This window comes from Condylostylus longicornis, unplaced genomic scaffold, assembly GCF_029603195.1.
Source record: "Condylostylus longicornis isolate FDR11 unplaced genomic scaffold, ASM2960319v2 ptg000040l, whole genome shotgun sequence".
NCBI lineage: Eukaryota > Metazoa > Arthropoda > Insecta > Diptera > Dolichopodidae > Condylostylus > Condylostylus longicornis.
Genome location: NW_026578009.1, coordinates 9,911,854 through 9,933,012, shown reverse-complemented (window position 1 = coordinate 9,933,012; position 21,159 = coordinate 9,911,854). Strand labels below are relative to the sequence as shown.

General features: G+C 28.1%; 1 protein-coding gene across 2 annotated transcripts in view; it reads left to right on the top strand.

Annotated features, from left to right (window-relative positions):
- The window catches only part of LOC129609527 (hemicentin-1), a 226,023-nt gene that overhangs the window by 166,581 nt on the left and 38,283 nt on the right, over nucleotides 1-21,159 (top strand). For both annotated transcript variants that reach the window (XM_055521488.1, XM_055521487.1), the window contains exon 10: nucleotides 5,373-5,532. In XM_055521488.1, coding sequence (XP_055377463.1) covers nucleotides 5,373-5,532 — 160 coding nt within the window. The remainder of the gene's footprint in view (nucleotides 1-5,372; nucleotides 5,533-21,159) is intronic.

Sequence of the window (21,159 nt, the reverse complement as noted above, 5' to 3'; positions counted from 1 at the left end):
TCCTTATACTCTTCCCACGAACCTGACGCTTTGGCCTTATTGAATAGCTTCCTGGTCTTTAGTCTAAGCCTTGAAAGCTCCTCATTCCACCACCATTCCGATATCCATCACCGTTCTGACAGAAGCAGGAACGGATCTAATCCCATCCATGAGGAGCGTTTCGAATTGACTCCAATCTGTGGATTGGGGCACCCGATAAATTTCTTCTGCCAGGCCTCCGGAGACCATGATATCAAACCTAATCTGCCTATGATCGGACATGGATGTCTCATTTGAGACATGCCATCCACCAACCCTACTGCCGATAAATTCAGTGCAAAGGGTGATGTCAAGGACCTCTTCCCTAATTGCATTTATGAATGTCGGCCTATTGCCTTCATTCATAATCATTAATTTATTGCTATATATAAATTCAAGTAGGCACTCACCTCTTTTGTTTATATTGCTGCTTCCCCAGACGGTGTGGTGGGCATTGGCATCACTTCCTATTATAAGTTGGAAGTTCCTCCTTCCACAAAAGTCCACTAGATCCTTCAGTTGCTCGTCCGGGTGGGCACAGTCCCCCGGGAGGTAGGATGAGCACACAATGAACTCTGTCCAGCCCCCGCAGGACTTCACCTTCACCAACGCAGCTACCTGATCCTTAGAACAGTAATCTGGAATGGGAAAATACGTTAGCTTTTTACTAAACAAGATGCAAGCCCTAGGCCTGCCCCCAATTGTATTATCATACAATAGCTCACCTGTTAGGCCCTTAACCTGATCCTTCACTATGTAAGGCTCTTGGATAAAGGCGATATCGAGGTGATCCTTCATAAATCTATGAGCCAGAACATCAGTAGATGCCCTAGCATGCTGTAGATTTATTTGGATGCACCTCACAGCCATATTATTTCCTCCGGCTCTTGTCTATGGGCTTTGGCCCTTTAGACAAAGGCTCTACATGAGCCTTACCTCCCATTGTCGCCTTTTTACCCATCTTGGTGGGCGCCTGCCCTGCCACAGCCTCTTTTGCCGCCCCAGGTGCCACGCTAGCCCCTCCAACAGCAAATACCGAAGCGTTTCCGGGCTTCCCAATGGGCTTGAGCCCTTTTGGTTCCCCCGGGACGCTTGTATTTGGCGTGCTGGTCGATGGTCCTTCCGTTTCCCTTGCCGCCATTTTCGGAGCGACTTCAGACTTTCCAATGAGTTTTGGCTCTTTTGGTTGGCCTGAAGTGCTCGTCGTTGTTGCGGTGGGCACTGGTTTTTTATTTTGTCCTGCCCTGCCGCCAGCACCTTGAGAGGATTTTCTTCCTTTAACCCGAACGGTAACACGGAAGAAATTCAGGAAAAGTCGGAACTCCGCTTTCCGTAGATCTTCCAATCCGGAATCATCCACGGAAAAGGTGATGGAGCAGCCCCCGTCCTTTTCCTTATCCATCCTCAGCACCCTCCAGGAACCTATCTTGAGGCTGGGATTTTGCTTCCCTATCCTACTTAGAAATTTGTCCCTGGAGAGACTGACGGTTGTCTCGTCTTTTGGTACGTAGGTGACGCAGACATGCTGTTTGGGCATGCTGTCGCCATCCAGTACCACAACATCGCAACCGTCCCAAGGCTTTATTTTCCTGCAGACACTGGTTATCCACTCCCTGGTGTTTTGATTGTTGCATGTTACGGATATCCATCCGTCCCTTTGCAACGCTGCAGTGAATTGTGGATGAGAGTCCACAACCCTATCCATTTCATCCATGATGGCTACTTTGATTTTCCCCATCTGGACTTCGGATAGCCTTTCCTCTGGATGCAGTCTATGAGTGATGGCCACCTTGACCTGTGCTACTGCATCCCGATAAGAAGTCATTTTCGGGTTTTGTTGAGGAATGTTCCCAGGGACCTTTTCCTCAACATTGCCCTTCATCGACCTCTTCTTTGAGGGCCCTGCATCAGGGGTGTTGCTTTCCGACCTTTCCCTCTTTTGGGGATGGTCGGCCACAACAACCGATCCGCAGGCCTTCAGCTTTTCCAGCCTTTCTTTCTCGTATCTGCGAGCTTCCTCTGGGGACATGCCATCCCTGATATAAGCCGCGATACGCCGCTTGGATGCACCAGAGAAATATTGTTTTTTTCCCCTGATGTCCAACCTTTTCAGGTCCTCCTCAGTTTTTTGGATAATAGGTCCAAGAGGATCCTGATTATCCGTCTCCATCGGAGGCGCCGCCTTTTCCTCCACTGGCGTGAGAAGGAGTTCCTCCTCTGCGTCAGTTAAGAGAAGCTCTGGTTCCGAAGACCCTTGAGCACTAAGTGGTTGTATGTTGTCCTTGGTGTCGTTGTTGTTGTTGTCACTGTTATTATTTGTCTTGTTGTTGTTGTTTTTATGTTCCATTTCTTGTCCCACGAGTAGCGCGGGAAAGTAAAGTCACCCATGGCAGAGCCCGGCATACCATGGGAAGGCTCATTTAAACTGGAGGGCGCCTGGTATCCAGAGTCCGCATACTAACGACTAAGCTCCCCCTTAGCCACGCAGTCATCGGCATATGCTGTTCCACCTTGACTTGGGACGCCTGTCGTCAGCTGACGTATAGATATAGGGCTGAAACTCACAAAGCAAGAGGCTCGCCGCGAGACATGACCACGACACGAACGTAACTTTGATCGTTTCAATCACCCCTTTATCCTCCGCCATTACCGGGGCCCACCACTAGGAGGTGACAGTGCGGTTTTGGGCCCCATATGCACATGATATATGCACATTAAAGATTGTGAAATATTCAGACTTAGTATTTAAATTTCTGTTCAATTTGTTAACTATATATTTATGAACTATAATAATATTTGAGTAAGCCACAAAAAATTGGTTTTTTTATTGAGCAACCGTGACTGTACTTATACACAATCCAGCAGCTGGCATTTATAAGCTGAATTCTGTATTAATAAAGCATTATTACATTTCCGATCTCAGGGTACCAAATTGCACAAAGTTTAGTTTGTCATAAGTACAAATTGATAAACAAGCACACTTGTCTACCTCTGATTAAAAATTCTGACTAAAAAATGTAGGTATATTGGTTGCGAAACTTAATTAAATGATAGAATTAAGAGCTAAATGATAGAATTAAGAGTTAATGTACTAAAAATTTGGTATTTAATACTGTTTAATTTCATTAAAATATTCCGATAATTTGCTTTTAAAGAACTGATGATGTTTTTTGTTCTCCGTTTAGCATATAATCCCATTCACTTTCTATTTCCATATACATATATCTTTATTTAATTAGTTATTTAAAATTCCTAATAAATATTAGGTAACACTATATTGTAATATAGAAAAATATTTCAATAGAACACTGTTTTAATTATTTAAACGTAAGTGTGCACAATTTATTAAATTATTTCAAATATTTAAAGAGAAGAACGCAATTTGTAGTGTTGTCTCGGATGGAAAATTTAGTCGGTGTTACCGAAAATACTATTTTTTATGAATTTAATATAACATATTATTCATGTTCTTGTAATTTTTTTTGTTGTATAAATTGGAACTGTATGTATGTGTGTATTTTCAGTTAAGTTCAATTTGGTATATGAAAGCACAAAAATATCATTTAGGTAGTAATTTGGTGAGAATTATGGTATTTGCTTTTTGTTGTTTTTTGTTTTGTTATTTGTTATAGTTTTTGTATTTTGTTAATGTGGTTAAAATATTTTAGAAAATTGTAACTGATTTGGTTATTTCATTTCACCTGAACAATTCGATTTCCTTAGTATTTTGTTATACGTATAAAAAAAACATTAAAAAAACAACTCAGAAGCACAGAATAAAAATAAACAGTGCCAAATAATTTTTATTATTCGTAATTATGTCATTTGTTTTTGATGAAAATTCCCGTTATATTTATTTTTTCGCTTTGCCCCTTTTTATATCGTAATATTTTATTTTACTATCTCTCCTACTCATTTTATTATTACGAGTATACAAGTAAATGCTTGATTTTAACACTTTTTATAAACTTGTATTATAACAGTTTTTCTTCTATTTATATTTTGATATTTAACCAACCGACTGTTATATTATGAGACGGCATTGTCGGTATAAAAATGATAATTTTCGTTTCATTTTTTGTATTTTCATTTGGTGAAAATTTTCTTGTTTTAATTGTAGCGGTTATTATCAACCAAGTTGAACATTACTATTATAAAAGGCATCGTAGAATATAACGGTTATCGTATTATATTAAAATAGAAAATTCATTTTTTCTTGCTTTTAATATAAATATTGTCATTTGTCATTTAAGAGCAATCAAAAACAAGAACAAAGAGAAAAAGAGAGAGAGAGCAAAAGACAATCGATTTGTTATTTTTAGTTGTAGCACAACACTCTTTATTTTCTTATTTTCCTTTATTTTTATTTTATTTTGTTATGAAACAATTCAGATTATTATGGAATATAATAATAATTATTGGTCATTATGAACAGCACACAAGCACTCTGTTTAAAATGTTATAGATATTAGAAAAGAAAAAAAGTATGATATTTTGTTATTTGGAAAGAGAAATTAAGATATTTATATAAAATATGACGGTTATTAAAAATATTGTTCTATTTAAGATATTTACATAAATTCATTATGATAAAATCATATTGAATAGGTTTTGGAAAATGAAAATTTCTATATTTATCTATAATTACATTATTATAGGTAATTTTCTTTAATTTGAATATTTTTTGAAAATTCTGCAATAATTGTACAAAAATATGGTAGTGAAAAAAGGAGAAACATGAAAATATTTTCGATATTATTATAGTACTCAGTTCAAGGAAATTATATAGAAGTTAAAGGACATTTTTTGCATATTGAAATATAACTGTATAATAATATATTAAAGTTTATAGGTAAATCTAAGAAAAAAGTCGCCACATGGAACCATGGATACACTACTTTCGCTTATTCACACGTTGTCCAGGTTGTATCTGTTAATTAAATTAGATATTAGGATATAAGTATATATTGTGTGTTCCTTAATAAATAAGTTGCCTAAATAACTAAACTGTTGTTAGGAGAATCCGTTAGTAACAAGAATAACAAGATAGTGCTAATTGAAATGTTTACCATTTTTGGACGCGTTAACAACTGCAGCACATCTAGAATATTATTTGGTACAGTTATAAAACATTTATGAGATTTTACTTAGTAATTTCTTGATCATGCTTTTAAACTGAATAAATTTTTATACAATTTCAATGCTAATTTTGCAATCTTTTATAATAAATTTCCGGGAGAAAATCCAAAAATGAAAACTTTCAAACTTTCTTCTAACTTTAAATTTTATATTAGGATTCAAAAATTCATTTTATAAAAATTTATATATATTTTGGTTTTTAAATTTTATTACAGAATCAATTAATACAACATAATCAAAAGTTGGGCGTAATTGTTAGTAGTGGTGATCTAGCATTACAAGGGGTTACACGTCATCAAGCTGGAAATTACACGTGTACAGCATCAAATGTGGAAGGTGATGGTGATAGCAATATAGTTGAATTGAAAGTCATGTGTAAGTATAAAAATCCTCAATACCTAAATTGCATAATATAATATAAAAATACATAATTGTTATATAAAAATATGTTTATAAAATCTATATGTAGCTCGGTATATTTCTGTATATTTTTTAAATGCTCACTTTATTATTCATTCATAATATTGCTTTATATTAAAAGGTCATCTTTTTTTTTTTCTTTACCATATTTTTAAATTTCATAAAATTAAAATTTTAATTTCTTAATATATTCAAAGAAAAAAGAAAAAAAAAGAAAAATATTTTTATAACTGTTTTTTCTCTTAAAAAATTTAAAAGATACGTAATTATTATATAATATGATAGAATCAAGAACAACAAGGATACAAAAAAATAAAAAAAAAAATAAAAACCAAAAATAATCATGATTAAAGGCAAAAAAAAACAATCAAAAAAATGGCACAAAAGAGAATGAGAAAAAAAAGGAAAATAAACGAAAAATTAGCTGGGGCTACTTTTTATACTTATATCCTTAAAACAATCCTTTTTAAATCGCCATATAAAAATTATCTCATTTATGTTAAGTCTTTTTTTTTTTGTTTTTCATATACCTATATAACCCACATACACAATTATTTTATAAACATAATTTATATTTGTGTAACAAAATGATATGTGTGTGGAAGTATGTGAGTCTCTGCTAAAAATCTAATAATATTTCATTTTGAAAATTACTGGGTGCGTTGTAATATTTATTTTTACATTATATCCATTAAGCAGTAGGTACATAAATTAAATTTAGTGAGCGTTTTATAACCATAGAAATAATGGAAAATATAAGTTCAGTCAAAGTCATAAGAGTTTTGTTTTATTCATAAATCTGTAGGGTAGTACAAATCATTTGAAAAATTTAGTAAAACAAATGACTTATTATAAGAATGGCTCCATATTAATAATTGGAAAAATATTGTATTAAATTAGCTGGGAAACATAAAGATTTCGTTGAATCATTCATTGGCGTGATCTGAAATTTTCTCGATATAACAATTCTTTTTATCATTTTAAAACTTTTAAAATTTCAAAGAAGTCCTTCTTTAATACAGTCGAAATACAGTTACACTAAGTTCTAGATTAATACAGTCCCCTAGAATATGTACGAATAATACGCATACTCATATCGTTCCCTATAATATGTACGAGTAATACGCATAAGTAATATGTTTATTATTTTATTTGTATTATGAAAATAGAAGCTTACGTATGTCATATTTATTAACAATCCGCTCTCTTCTTACATATTATGTCATTGTACATAATATGTACATATTATGTATTAAGTACATATTTCTTTTTCTTATGTATATACAATATAGAATTTTGAATCCAATTACTTTTTGAATCCAATTGTTTTCATATAATTCAACCAACTTTCATTAGCTTTAATCATATTTCTTAACCAGCTCAATTAAAGTTCTTTAAGAAGGCATGCCTTGCATTCATGATGCGCTGCGTAACACACACGAATTCATACAGTTATGGATAAACACCCTATATTTACGTACGTCCATATTATTTATATTCTTATGTCCCTGGATAATTATTTTTTTCTGTTTTTCTTACCTCCATATAATAATATAACGTTCATTCTCATACTAAATAAATTTTTGAGTATTTCTACTTTTTGTATAAAATGTTAATAAATAAAAATGTTAATAAATAAATGTTAATAAATAAATGTTAATAAATAAATGTTAATAAATAAATTTTTGTAACACATATTTAAACATGTACATAGTTATTACATAATCATTTCGTATAAAGCTATGTATAAGAGTACATACATACAAATACATGTGCTTTTATAAATTTTTTATAAATAATTTCACGACAAAAAGAAAGGAAAAATGAATTTTTCTTCATTTTATTTATATTTTTTATTTATTTTAGTTTTTTTGGTTTTTTATTTTTCTTTTAGGATACAAGCTACAATTTTTGCTCTATACCTTTATACACATATATAATTTACTTTAAGAGAAGGAAACGGACCGAAAAAACTGGGTTAATCTTAAAAATAAACAAAACCCTTACAACAAAAATAAATATTTTTTTCCACTCATTTTTGTCTTTCTTCTTTTTTTTTGTTATTTTTTTTTTTTTTTGTTATCCCAAACCCTATACGAGTTTTAATATATAAATTTAATTCAGATAGAACAAGGTGTTACCAGAAGAAAATTCTTTAACGAAATTAAGAAAATTTTTGGTAACATCAACAAAAATAATTAAAATAAAAATTATCAATTTTATAAAAGTACAAATCTTAAGTTTGAAAGTACGTTCTTAATTTTTGGCAAAAAGAGTTCTGAATTACATAATAATTAAATTTGTTAAGTTTAATTTTTGGATCCGACTAATTAAATTCATGTTTTTAAAAAATATTTGTTTTACTATCTAATAACGTTAAGAAAGAGTTTTAAAACAAAATTTTACAATGATTCTACTACCTGATCAAATTAGATTTTTAAAAATTTTATTTAACTACGGTGTAAAGCCTATATTTTTGGATGGAAAGAGATTACTGCAAATAGAAAATAGAAATTTCCGTAAATTAACATTTTCAAAAAATTTCAGGGGTAATAACAGAATTACAACAGAAAGAAATGTTATATCGGTATGTATAAACTGTTTAAATTCGAGAATGTTCAGCGTCAAAAATTTAAGAAAAAACATGGAAAAGTCACTTTAGTCGTCACCTTTCAATACATTTGCTGGGAACTTTTTTTTTTTAAGTTTTTCTTTATAATTTATTGTAATATTTAAATATAATTCTGGCAAGGATAATAACAATAACAGCAATACAAAGTAAAACAAAAAAAAAAACGGAAGATGACAAAAATGTGGAAAAAATCTTTTTTTGATATTTGTTTTTTATTCTTTAATTTTTTCTTGGTTGTATAAAATTCTGACAGGATGAAACTAGTGCAATACAAAAGAAAGGTTCCCTGGGGTGCCATGTGAGATAAAAACATATTATGCGAATGTATAGGGTTACAATATTACATTAGCAAATTTAGCTGTACATAATATAATTACATGAATCTACATAATAACATATTTGGCACATATACGAATTTATTCACATATTATTATGTACATAGCACTATTATATACATAATAATATGTTATAATATGTATTATATGCAACGCAAAGACCGCTTTGTTTTGTTCAATTTCAAAGTTGCCTATAACAAATTATAAAATTATGCCAAAAATATTGTAATGTCGAACGTAATATTTCACATGTCAAATATCAAATATCAAATTCCAAATAACAAATGTCAAACGTTAAATGTCAAATGTCATATGCTAAATATCAGATGTCAAACACCAAATGCCAAATGTCAAATGTAAAATTTAAAATTTTCAATGTCAAATGTCATACATATGTCAAAATACTGAAATTATAACATATTATAACCTGAAACCCCTAGTGCGAATCGCACTAATTTCAAATACAAACACAACTCTAAAAGACTTCGGAGAGTCCATGCACACCTGTGGTGACTTACTTTAAGCTGTTTAAGTAAAACAGCTACATACGAATATATAAAACTTTAGCCTTTTTTTCCAGAGATATCAAATTTATCTCTGCATTACTTATAGTTGCGTTAGTTATTCGTATGTTCAGCAACGATTCAACGAATATAGCTTTTCTTATGTTCACCATTTTTGACATTTTAGATTTGCTCACTGGTAATTGAGCATTGAGACTCAACATGCTAAAATATGAATGCATGTACATTAGTAATTCATTTAATAAAGAAAGGAAAATTATTCCTAAGTGCTCATTATAGTAAATCAATAAGAAATGATTTGAAATGAACATGAACTTAAGTTTCAAAACAAAAATACAAAGTTCACCTCTCTATGCATTGTCGGTTGGCTCAATAGTGTCAGTACAATGTGCATGAGTCCCATGTTTAGTATGAATAATTTAGTAATGCTCTGTAAGAGTAAATTTATATTGAAATGAAGCTAAACATGTAATATACACATTAGGTTCTACATAAACTTAACATTATTAACTAACATAATAAGTTATAATATCTTTTGCAAGCATTATCTTGATTTACATCAAAAAAAAAATCTGATACGAACACGTGACTGCAAGAAATGGTATAGGTTAGCTAAAATGTTGCATGAGACTACGAAAATGCCTTTTAAATACTCCTCACAAATTTTAGGGAGGCCAGTAAGCTTTTACTTAACATACCTAGAAAAATATAAATTTAGCTCTTATCAGAGGCTTATTTTATGCTAACCATTTGGTCCCTGAAAAATTCGTCAGTTAATTTCGGTAGCAAACAGAACTCAAACTTTTAATTTTGAGAAGTTTCATCAATTTATTAGCTTCATAGATATGATAAGAAATCGCCTTGTTCGGTTTTTGAGCCCTGACATTTCCAAACAATTTATAAGTTCACGGTGTAGACAGAAAGTAGGTGATTTTTTCTCTTTATGTGCGCAAAAATGTAAACCTGGACCTTATTTTTGTTTTATTAACTTTATATTTACATTATGTCGTATGTGTCGATCACCGCTGCTGTAAACGAATTGAGCTCTATTATTATATACACATTTACATTATGGATTCCCTGAAATTCTCGCAAGTTAGTTTCGGTAACAACCAGAACTCAAATATGAAATTTTCAGAAATTCCATCAATTCATTCTGTAGATGTGGTAAAAAAACGGCCTTCAGATAATTTTTTGATCTTTCCGAAAATTCATATGTTCATTGTTTTGAAAACGAAGGATTTAAATATTAAATTTCAAGGAAATCGGTTGATTTTCTCTTTACATACGCAAAAATGTATATTTGGCCCATAGTAAACGTCAACTGACACAGCAACTGATACCTGATTTCTTCCAAAAGTTAGGAGGTTCCGTGGACGGTCGAACGAAGCTTATATTTGAAATTAAACCAAGTAACGCGGTTGAATACTTTCGTCATAATGATTAAAAATGCAAAACAGGCCCGCTAAAAAGTGAAGTTCCTGAGGCCTGATATATCCCAAAAGTTGATCAATCGCAGTAACCTTACATATAAAATTTCATCAAAATCGGTTCAGCCGAACTGGAGATACACGCGTGCACACACAGACCGATAGACCGACAGGTTGCTAAAAATAGTTTATTTACACTTCCCTACTATGGAGAAGTACGTTCCCACCGAAAACTCGATATGCAAAATTTGTTGCCATCACATAACCTACCTATTGTTTACACAATGCGGTCGTTAAAAATATATCTACTTAACTTAAAATTTATCAACGAATTTACTTTTATGTTCTTAAGGAAAGCAGACGTTCTGAAATAACTATAGTGTATAACCATATTATGTATAACACTTACCTATTCATCATATATATTGTGTGTATAAAATCTATTACTGCAAAATTATAATTATTTTCACATTAGTTATTTCTAAGAATACTTAACTTTAGGAATACGGCATTATAGTTTTTTACCCATAAAATGAATATTTGACAAAAAAAAAATAAATAAAAGGGAAATAATATTCTGCAATATATGTATGTACATACAGTCAAGGACAAGTCTGTGAATCTTAATTAATGTGCTCATATAGGTAAAATGCTGATTTTCCATATAAATTAATTTATGCAGACCTACAATAAATTGTTCAATTTTAATTTTAAAGAAATTGAAATAGCAAATTTCACTATTTTTTGCAAATAATTTTAGATACCTTATAGTTTATTATAAAACTATAAAAAGGTATAAAGGATGATTCGGATTAAAGGGCGTAGGATTAAGATTATTGCTTTAAGTAATTTTAAATAATCAGAACATATAGTATACATACATAAATATATTATAATCAAAAGCATACCAATAGTGTTAAAATAATTTTGAGTTCTATAAAAGCTTCTTCATAATTTCAATTGTCTAAAGGTCAAAGTTTACCTATTTTACAGTTTAATTAATGTTGATTTGATGCTATTATAACATTTTAAATAATTAAATATAATTTTAAAATTTCGTTTTTTTTTACTGCATTCTACAAGGATAAATTATATTTAAGTACTGCAATTTGTAATTAAAAAACAAAACAAAAATAAAAATTAATAAAGTCACTAGAACTAAATAAGCCTTAAAATTTCATTACAGCAAAATTGTATATACATTGTATATGTTTTAATGTTTTTGAAATTGAATCAAGTATGCCAATAACAACAATATCATGTTGTAAAACAATAATTGTACAATTCATTCATTCACTACAATTGCAAATTATACTCGTATTTTTTAATGTAAATTTTTTCCAATTTTGTTGTTCAACTAGTTTCAGTAAATATTAAGTATAACATAATATGTATATTGTATGGCGGCCATCATATTAAATACATGGTGCTTCTCATAAAAAATTTTCAAAAAACCGTACAATTGTTTTTATTGTAATTAATTTATTATATTAATATAAATATGTAGGTTTATCATTTACCAAAATAATAAATAATGGAACATAGAACGTGTAAATGTACTTCAATTAAAATCTTACAAGCATGAGGTATTGATATCAAAAATAACCAATTTCATATACATATGCAGTTATTTCTGTGGAAAAAAATTAATTTTTTGTATGTAGCAATAACAGGTTATTGTAGTATGCATTCTTGTAACAAGCTCTAAAATAAATACTGTGATATAAAAGATTACATAGGTGAGTTAATTTAAGGTTATGTAATAAGATACTATAATGTTATTGTTATAATAAAAGAAAGTTTCCAAGATTGAAAATTTAAAATTGAAAAAAAGCTTCAGAATTTATAAAAGAAAAGACAGTGCCGCATCACAAAATGCAACTACTTCAGCCTATTTTCACATTATGAATTTTCTTTTAATTAAGTTTCTATGTTATTCAAGACAACTAAATGTGGAAAGCGTGTACAATTTAAAAAATAACAATAATATTTTCTAAGAGGATTGGAACAAAATTTTTACTTATATTCCAGCTTTAAAAGAACATTTCTTTGAAATTCATTAATTTAATAAAATTTAAATAGGTCAAAACAAAAAGGAAAAGAAGGAAAAATATTTTTTTTTATAATTATTTTAATATACACATTTATTTTATCCTTTATTTCTTGTTTTTCATTCAGATTAACGCGATACGATAACAAAGAAAACTTAAATGCTTACAATAGCGGTAGAAAATTATGGACAATTCTTATTTTACACATATACAGACATAACATTATGTATACAGTAATGGACATTCAAAAAAAGAATTGAATTATAGATTTCAAAGGAATTTATCTGGTAGTGAAGAACACAATTAAATGAAAGAAATAATATAGATGGTGGCCTTATGGCATACACAGAAACCGTTTTTTCTTTCATTCTTTTTGGCCACATCTCTAGGGCTTCCAATATTTTTTTATAAAATAGCATTTCTTTCCCATTTTTTGTTTTATTTTTTTTTTTTTAATTTTTCTAGTTATACTTTAGAAAAAATAGTGAAGTAACCGTCACTAGTTACCATTTTGCAATATAAGAACGAAAGCAACAACTCCCAGTCATACTGACTATTAACATAAAACTACGATTCGATCAGGGTTTTATTTTGTTAAAGCAAGCGCCATTTAATACTCGTACTAGCGTTATTTTTAATCTTGTACTTATAAGACAATCTGATAATGAAAATTAAAAATAAAAATAAATAAATCAATGGAAAGGCAATTGCAAGTATACAAAATTTTTATAAGAATAAAAAAAAATTTAATTCTCTCTATAGGCTTATTTATGGAGATATTGACATAATTTTAAGAACTTGTGGAAGGATTTGTATATATGAGTCTCTCCATATGTTCTTTTATAATAAAATGGCGCAAGTATATTAGAATTAGAAGATTCTATAAGACGCTTTTATATATTTTGAAATTTACCTTCAAAGAAGATCGAATTTAAAGTATGCAAAATTAATTTATTCTTTCGTCTTATTTTTAAAATTTAGCACTACCTTTCTAATTCCTTTACTATTTTAGTTTTAAAACATTTTCTGTCAAAAGTTTCCGCGACACCTAAAAGATGTATTTGGCGACTTATGTTGTTATACTAAAGTTCTTTTTATCGACATAATACTCCAAATTCTTCAGGAATCATTGGCCGGTAATTTTGTTTAGTCTGGTTGGACATTTTATCCGTTCAAAGAGTTTTAATTGGATTTTTACTTGTTTGTTCATCTTATCTGACATATTTTTTGTTCATCTTTTACCTTTAATCTGACTACTTCACCCTTTAATTTTGGTTTATGTTCTTGGCCTAAGAAATAATTTTCAATTTCCAATATCAAAAATTTGGACATTTTACCAAAAAAGAAGCTGAGAATTTTCTCTTTTGTTAAGTGTACCAAATATAATATGTATTTGCCAAGACCCAAGTACTTGAAGCTACAATAAAAAAATTATTTCAAAAAATAATTTGTCATTAAACTTACTAGCAATAAAATCTTATCTGAAATTTGAATTGTTCTTATAATACATAAGGACTCTAATCGTATTGATGTACAATTGTGTAATACAATAATATCAATAACATTTACAATGGTATTTAATAAAAACAAAATAAATAACGAAAACAAAGAAAAAAGGTTTGTTTAGCTATAATTTTAACGATGTCAGCATGAAAAGAGCTTAAAAACTTGAGTTAGTGGTTAATAAATATTGATAAAAAGAAAATAGCAGGACACATGAAAAATCCATATACGAATTTAAAATTTTAGGATTTCAAAAAAACATTTTGTTCCCTACATTTCTACATATTTATTGAATTTTTTAAATTCCTACATAGAATAATTTAAAAAAAAAGGTTATTCCTACTCCTTTTTGCTTTTCTTTTTGGTAAAATAGTAAAAAAATAATATGCTTGTCAAATACTATTAAATCTCTATATATAGCAAGTAGGGTTTATCCTTAAATTGAAAAAGAAAAAAAATATATATTGAGAATTTAAATTTTTCAAGATAGTTTTGTTTTTTTATATTCTTAAACAATAAAGTAGTAAAAATGGTATCGTAATTTTTACATAGCACCATGCTGCGTTTTATTAAACACTGTGGTGTACACATTATTTAAAATTATTATGGAGAAAAAGCTGACATGACCATTGACCAATACAAGTTTTGGTATTTTAAAAGGACAGTGGTTAATATTATTATTATTGTATTAATTTTAAAGAGATTTATTTTCTCATTTGAAGTGAAATATTATTCCAATTGAATATTCTTATTGAGAAAATAAGTATCTCTTAAAAACACATTTGTATGGAGACGATGTTCACAGCTGAACAGGCTCAGTGTAACAGGGGCTTAAAATCAATTTCATCTGATTATTTTAATTTTTGAAAACTCAGATATAATCTATTCGGACTTCGGAATCACATGACTTTAAAGTGTAAAAAATTTGAAACTTTAACTTCTCATTTTTAAAAAAAGATTAATTTTCTAGGTGACGTAACATAGGGGGCTTTCCTCAATTTAAACATATCTGGAAACCTTGTCTACTGAACTTTAATATGATGTACGGGTGATCTTCGTACCTGTCCTAGTTTAGAAGTTATTATGAAAAATAGAGTACTGTAAATCTTATTTTATACCAAATTTTTTTCTTCAATGACTTAGAAAATTGTTCAACAATCTTTTAATATGGTGTCTCTCTTCTGTTACGCAAATATTAAACTTAACAACCGGATTTCCCTCACAATTTACAAAAATTAATGGCCCAGGGAATATCAAAAGTCGTGTTAGATTTCAATAATTTTTACAAACAAGTGTATCAAATACGGTAAACCATGTATAACATTTCGAGTATTGTGCATTTTTTCAAAAGATTTTTATTTAAAAAAATATTTTTTTAGTTATTTCTTATGGCATTCAGATTTACAGCTCCTATGTGAAGAAAATGTTTTTTAAATTTTTAACTTAAATTTCAAGGAAATGGAAATGTCGAACTTTATCTAAAAGTAACTAAAGTAGACCATTTGCAACTGCTGTATAAGCTTTCGACAAAGATACGCATCTATAATAGTCTGGACGAAAAATTTCAGAGCTGCGTCTGATAACAGAATATTTCTATATTTCTTTGATATTTCTACAATAAGGAGGGCCTTTATTCTAAAAATAAATCTATTAATAATATATTTTAAAAATTAGAATTGTTGTTAACACAACAACGGTTATTTACTACAATTAAAAAATAATTTCTTAAAAAAGTTCAGCTTGCTTAAAAACAACTTAAATTGAATATAATTTACTTACCTTAATAATTTACCCTCAAGCTTAATATTTTTAACTTATTTTTTATGCATGTGCAAAGAATTTTTAATATTATTCTTCTGTGCTTCGTAGATATATACTTGTTATATTATAACACATTATATTTAAATAATAATTAAATCAATGAGTCTTAGCGAATCTACTTGCTTTTTTGCTCTTATATGGATGAAAAAATGCAAAATAATTTTAGTAAAAAGCTGTACAAAAAAGAAACTCTTGTACACTATTAAACTTTTTTCTAGTGATTAAGTAGCTCTATAAAATACATTTTTTTTTATCTATACTTTTTACCTAAAATTCTCTGTATTCTTTTATCCACTAATGGCATATAAATTTACTACTTGAAAATAATTTATGTACATTTTGTTATTTATTAAAGGTTTTTGTTCGTGTTTTATTTTTATATAAAAAAGGATAGCCCTTTTCTTGTGCTTTAAAAAAAAAATAACGAAATAAATTAAAAATGTTTATACAAAAAAGCGGAACCGAATAATCATTTTTTGCTTCTTAAAATACATTCTGTTGAAGATACTTGGGCATATGAAGGCAGATTGTGTTAATAGGTTTCCATTTTATCCATTAACAATGGATGCCGACTACAAACTTCCAAATTTTGTTGTGTAAATTGATTTCAAAAATTTAAATTGAAATCAAAAAACTATTTTAAAAAAAAAATAAATCCAGTACTGCGCTCATACGAAATCTGAGTCCGAAAAATACCTGAAGTAAATCAAAACACAAATGTAAAGTAGAGCTTCATAGATACACAATCATGATTTTTAATGATAAATTACTTTAAACTCTAAAAATTGAATTTAGAATTAAAAATTAATTGAGTATCAGGATCACTAGGATTAACAGGATCAACTTTATCATTTGTGTGATCCACCACAGAAATATTTTTCTTCAAGAAATATTGCTAAAAAATGTTAAATTCTTTAAGTTTTTCTCTTTTATTTATTCTTGTGAAATATGTGATGTACCTACATATTCTGTGAATATATTTGTATAATGCCGCATTGTAGCAATATTTGCAACCTTAAAATATAACTATGTATTTGTTTATCGCATTTTATTCAATTTTTTTTCCTATACAAAAGCTGCCATTGTTATTTTTTCCATAAAAATTTTCTTCCTCATATACTACGATTTCTTAACTAAATACTTAGTATTATCTTGCTTGCAATAAAAAGAATTAAATATCTTCAAAGGAAAATAAATAAAGAGCAAAGATGTTAATAAAAAAAATATGAATAGGTGTTCGTACCTATTGCATGTTTAAATGCTAATGATTATGATGATGATAATCATAGTGATAATTATATTGAGAAATGCTCCGTCCATTGCATTTCCAATGATGACAATGATTATGATGTTAATTATAAATTTTTATCAACGACATTGTACTTAGTGCATATTGCTTTTGGTCAGATATTTTAAAAAATAATCAAATATGAAAAAACACACAATAGCTTGAATAAAATATAAAATAGTATAATGTTGATAAAATGAATTACCCTAAAAGTATGCAATATTTAAAATTCTAATTCTGTTTAAGGCAAAACTTATATAGCTAATATAGAATTAATTAGAACAGAAGTAGCTAGCTATAGATAGCCATCAAAAATCAAAATAATAATTAAAAAATTTTTCTTTATTATGTTACAACTTGCTATATGGAATCTTTTATTAATTTCTCTTCTGAATGGGGATCATTATTAATCTCTTTGTGACAGAGTTCATTAAGTTATCTTCAAGAATATAAGTTACATAATGTTATCGAAAATTTTAAGTAACTTATTTTCGAAATCGGCATAATTCTACCTGCATGGCTTATAAGCTATGTACATAAATATAATATTGAATTTCAAAGAAATCGTGATGAATTACTCAAAAAATTCTTCTCAAATATTTTAAAATTACAAAGGAGCAGTTAATATGAATTTGATTAAAAAATTTGCAACATATCTAGTTCTTAATTAATTTCTTATGAATTTCGAAAGAATTTCCAAAAAATTTTTATATTAATTCTTAAAAGAAAAATTATGTTATAACGAGGAAAAATAGAGTTGACCGTGTCAACTCTGTGATACCCGTACGAATTTGTTATGCTATGTGCGAATAAATTTACCTTAGCTGATTATGGGAAAGACTATGACTTTAAGTTGCCGTATTACCATATTAATTTATGCAAAATTTCAGTACTGTGTTTCCAATATTTTCCGAGATATGACCAAACTACTACTGAAGTTGTATGGCAGCTGCCAGAACATGCCAAGCAATTGGCCGTATTAATATATTCGGTTGTGAGAAATTTCAATATCACAGCTTTCACAGTTTCTGGGATATAGTCAAATAAATTTTGAAGTTGTGTGGCAGCTACTCGAACCAGTTCCCTAAGATTCGACGCTAATCAAAATCATACATTTAAGTCTATATGTCAGAGGCTTATTTCTTAGCGTTACAAACGGTAAGGCAAATTTAGTATACCCTTCGAACATACGTTACAAAATATTGCAAATATAAGTGATTTTGTATACTAGTAGGAAAATTCGATTACAATTCTTTAGTTTTAATTTTTGTTTTGTGTAATATAATTTAATGATTATAGAGTGAGAAAAAATAACATAGCGAATATTAAATAACGGTATTATAACATAACAATTAAATGAAAACTTCATTAAGGATATTTTTTTTGTTTTATGTTTGAGAAATTTTTGCTTTTCTTCATAATAATTTTTTGCTGTTACATTTTATTGTGAAAAAGAAAATAATATTTACATCTTAATGATGCTTCCTAGAAATTTTACAGGTGCTGCATATATACTTCCATAGTACACACATAAACATATATAAAATATAAAAAAAAAAAAATACACAGAATTATGTAAAGTTTATACAAGTATGTCATAGAAGTATGCAATTATTTTGTAATTTTATTCAGTTTAATGTTAATAAAATTAACAAGAAGCAAAAAACTTGTGAAGAAAATTTTTTACAATTATTATTATTGTACAGATAGTAGGTACATTCGAGGAAAGTCTGAAGAAAATTTTAAAATTATAAGTATGCTCTAAAGTGTTTTTGTTTATTCTCTTTCGTTTATTGTTATTACAGTTAGTGTGTGTGTGTGTGTTTAAATGTATGAGGACTCTTTAAGGATTTAGTTAAATACCTTTAAGCTTAAAACATATTATAAAAAATGCAACGTATTTTTATTTTTTTTTTCTGTAAAATTTTGTGCTTAGTTAAGCATTCAAAGAGGGAATGCATTTAACGAATATTAATATTGTGTATTATATAGTATACCTACCTTAGGGTATAGGGTGTTATTTATAATAACAATTCTTAGGTAAAATATTAAAATGATGAATCTAAAAGGTTCTTTTCACAAAAAAATTAATAATAATCAAAATTAAGCCAAAGAAAATTAATTCATGTACAAGGTTAAAGAAATTGAATGAATTTGGTTCTAATAAAAAAACAAAAAATCATACCAAAGAAACTTAGAAGTCAGAAATATACCAAAATTTTGAATTGTTGTTGAAGTTTTGAATTTTACCTCAAAATTAACTTTAAATATTTATATTTAAATAATTACAGCTTTAGTGTTAAGTTGTTAGAAATGTGTAAAATAATTTCGTCTAAATTACACAAAACGCACAATTTGTTTTGATTGGACTGCGTATGTAAGATAATATTCACGAAAATATGGGAATAGGTTTTTCAAAGTCCCTTTAGTGTTCTTATAAATTGTTCTATTCTTATAAATTGTAATTTGTTAATAATTAAATTTAAATATTATTTTATTACTCGTTCCATTTTTGTTTTCCCGTTAGAAAAATTTCTCTAACTTGAAGAAAAATTTTCAATTTCTATGTACGAAGTATGTCAAGTAAAATGTTTTAAAATAATAAGCTGTGAATTTTAGACCTTTTTAAAAATAATTTTAGTTAGCAACAGCTTGTCATCCCTAATCATTAAAAATAAATTGGGTACACTATATTTTTGAATAATGCTGCATCTATTTTAAAGACAGTAACATTCAAATAAAACTAGACTGCAATTAATTTCTCTTATGTACATATAGAATATTGTATTTGAAATTTATTTTAAATTGCATCATGTACGCACTTTCATATTTAAATGTAAATCTACAATATATGAGCATACATTATTTTACATTGATAATAAAATCTTGTAAATTTTCCTGTTCCAGATTCATTGTTTTGATTTAATTAAGAAAAACAAGATCTTTTTATCAGAGATTTTTCAAGAATAAAGTCCTAATTTATTTAAAATCTTGTCAAATTAAAGAATATATTAAAAACAAAAATATTTTTATAAAAATAATGAATTAATATAATAATAATTTTCTCAAAGAATACAAGGTATTTTATCCAATGCAGTATTCGAAGAAAATGATGAATTTTATAAGTACATAAAATGACGAAGTGCTTAATAAAAATTAAACCTTTATTGCTTTAGGATAAAACTCCTTCGTTTTATTAAATTTTAATTTAATTTTCTTATATTTTCTTACATTTTGTAAATTTTACTTTAGCATGATTTGCTTTAGTTGTAATAGAACCATTAAGAATCGTTTTCAATTTCATTCCTCAATTGCATTTTTTCAAAAGTTGATATTTGAGATTAAATAAAATCAGACAATAAAACTCATACACTTTTAATTAAAAAGTACATTTCGGTCCGCCTAATTTTTCAAGAAATCGATAGTGGTTATTAAAAATTCTTAATTTTTCAATTTTAGATGTAGATATTCAGTTTTCTTGCGAACATATTGCACATTTGTTCATTCTTCGTACAATATTTTTATTTATTTTCTTCAAATTTTCTTGAAATTATCCAAATTCTTGTTGTAGTTGTAACTTATAGTTTGGAATAGAAATAAAGTTGCGTGAAACCAATGGCTTGTAATATAGCAATTTTCCCTTCTACAGATAGTGCTTCTATGTACACTACATTATTTAAATAAAATTGCTATGATTCATTTACAAATATATTTTAAAAATTGCCTGTATTTAGGATGAGCTATGCATTCAACTTTTGAAATAAAACAAAACAAAAAATTTAACGAGGAATTAAGATAATGTTTGAATTTAATTGTTAGTTGCGTGAGTTAAAAAAAATAATTATATTTTTTAATGGAATGATATTTACTGTAAGGGTTCTGCATTCATAGAAATTTTGAAAAGCTTAAAATTTCGGAAATATAAAGTGGCAAAAATTCAAATTTTATAAATTTTGATAGGCGATAACTTGAGAAAGGGTCGAGGTAGACAGTTTTTT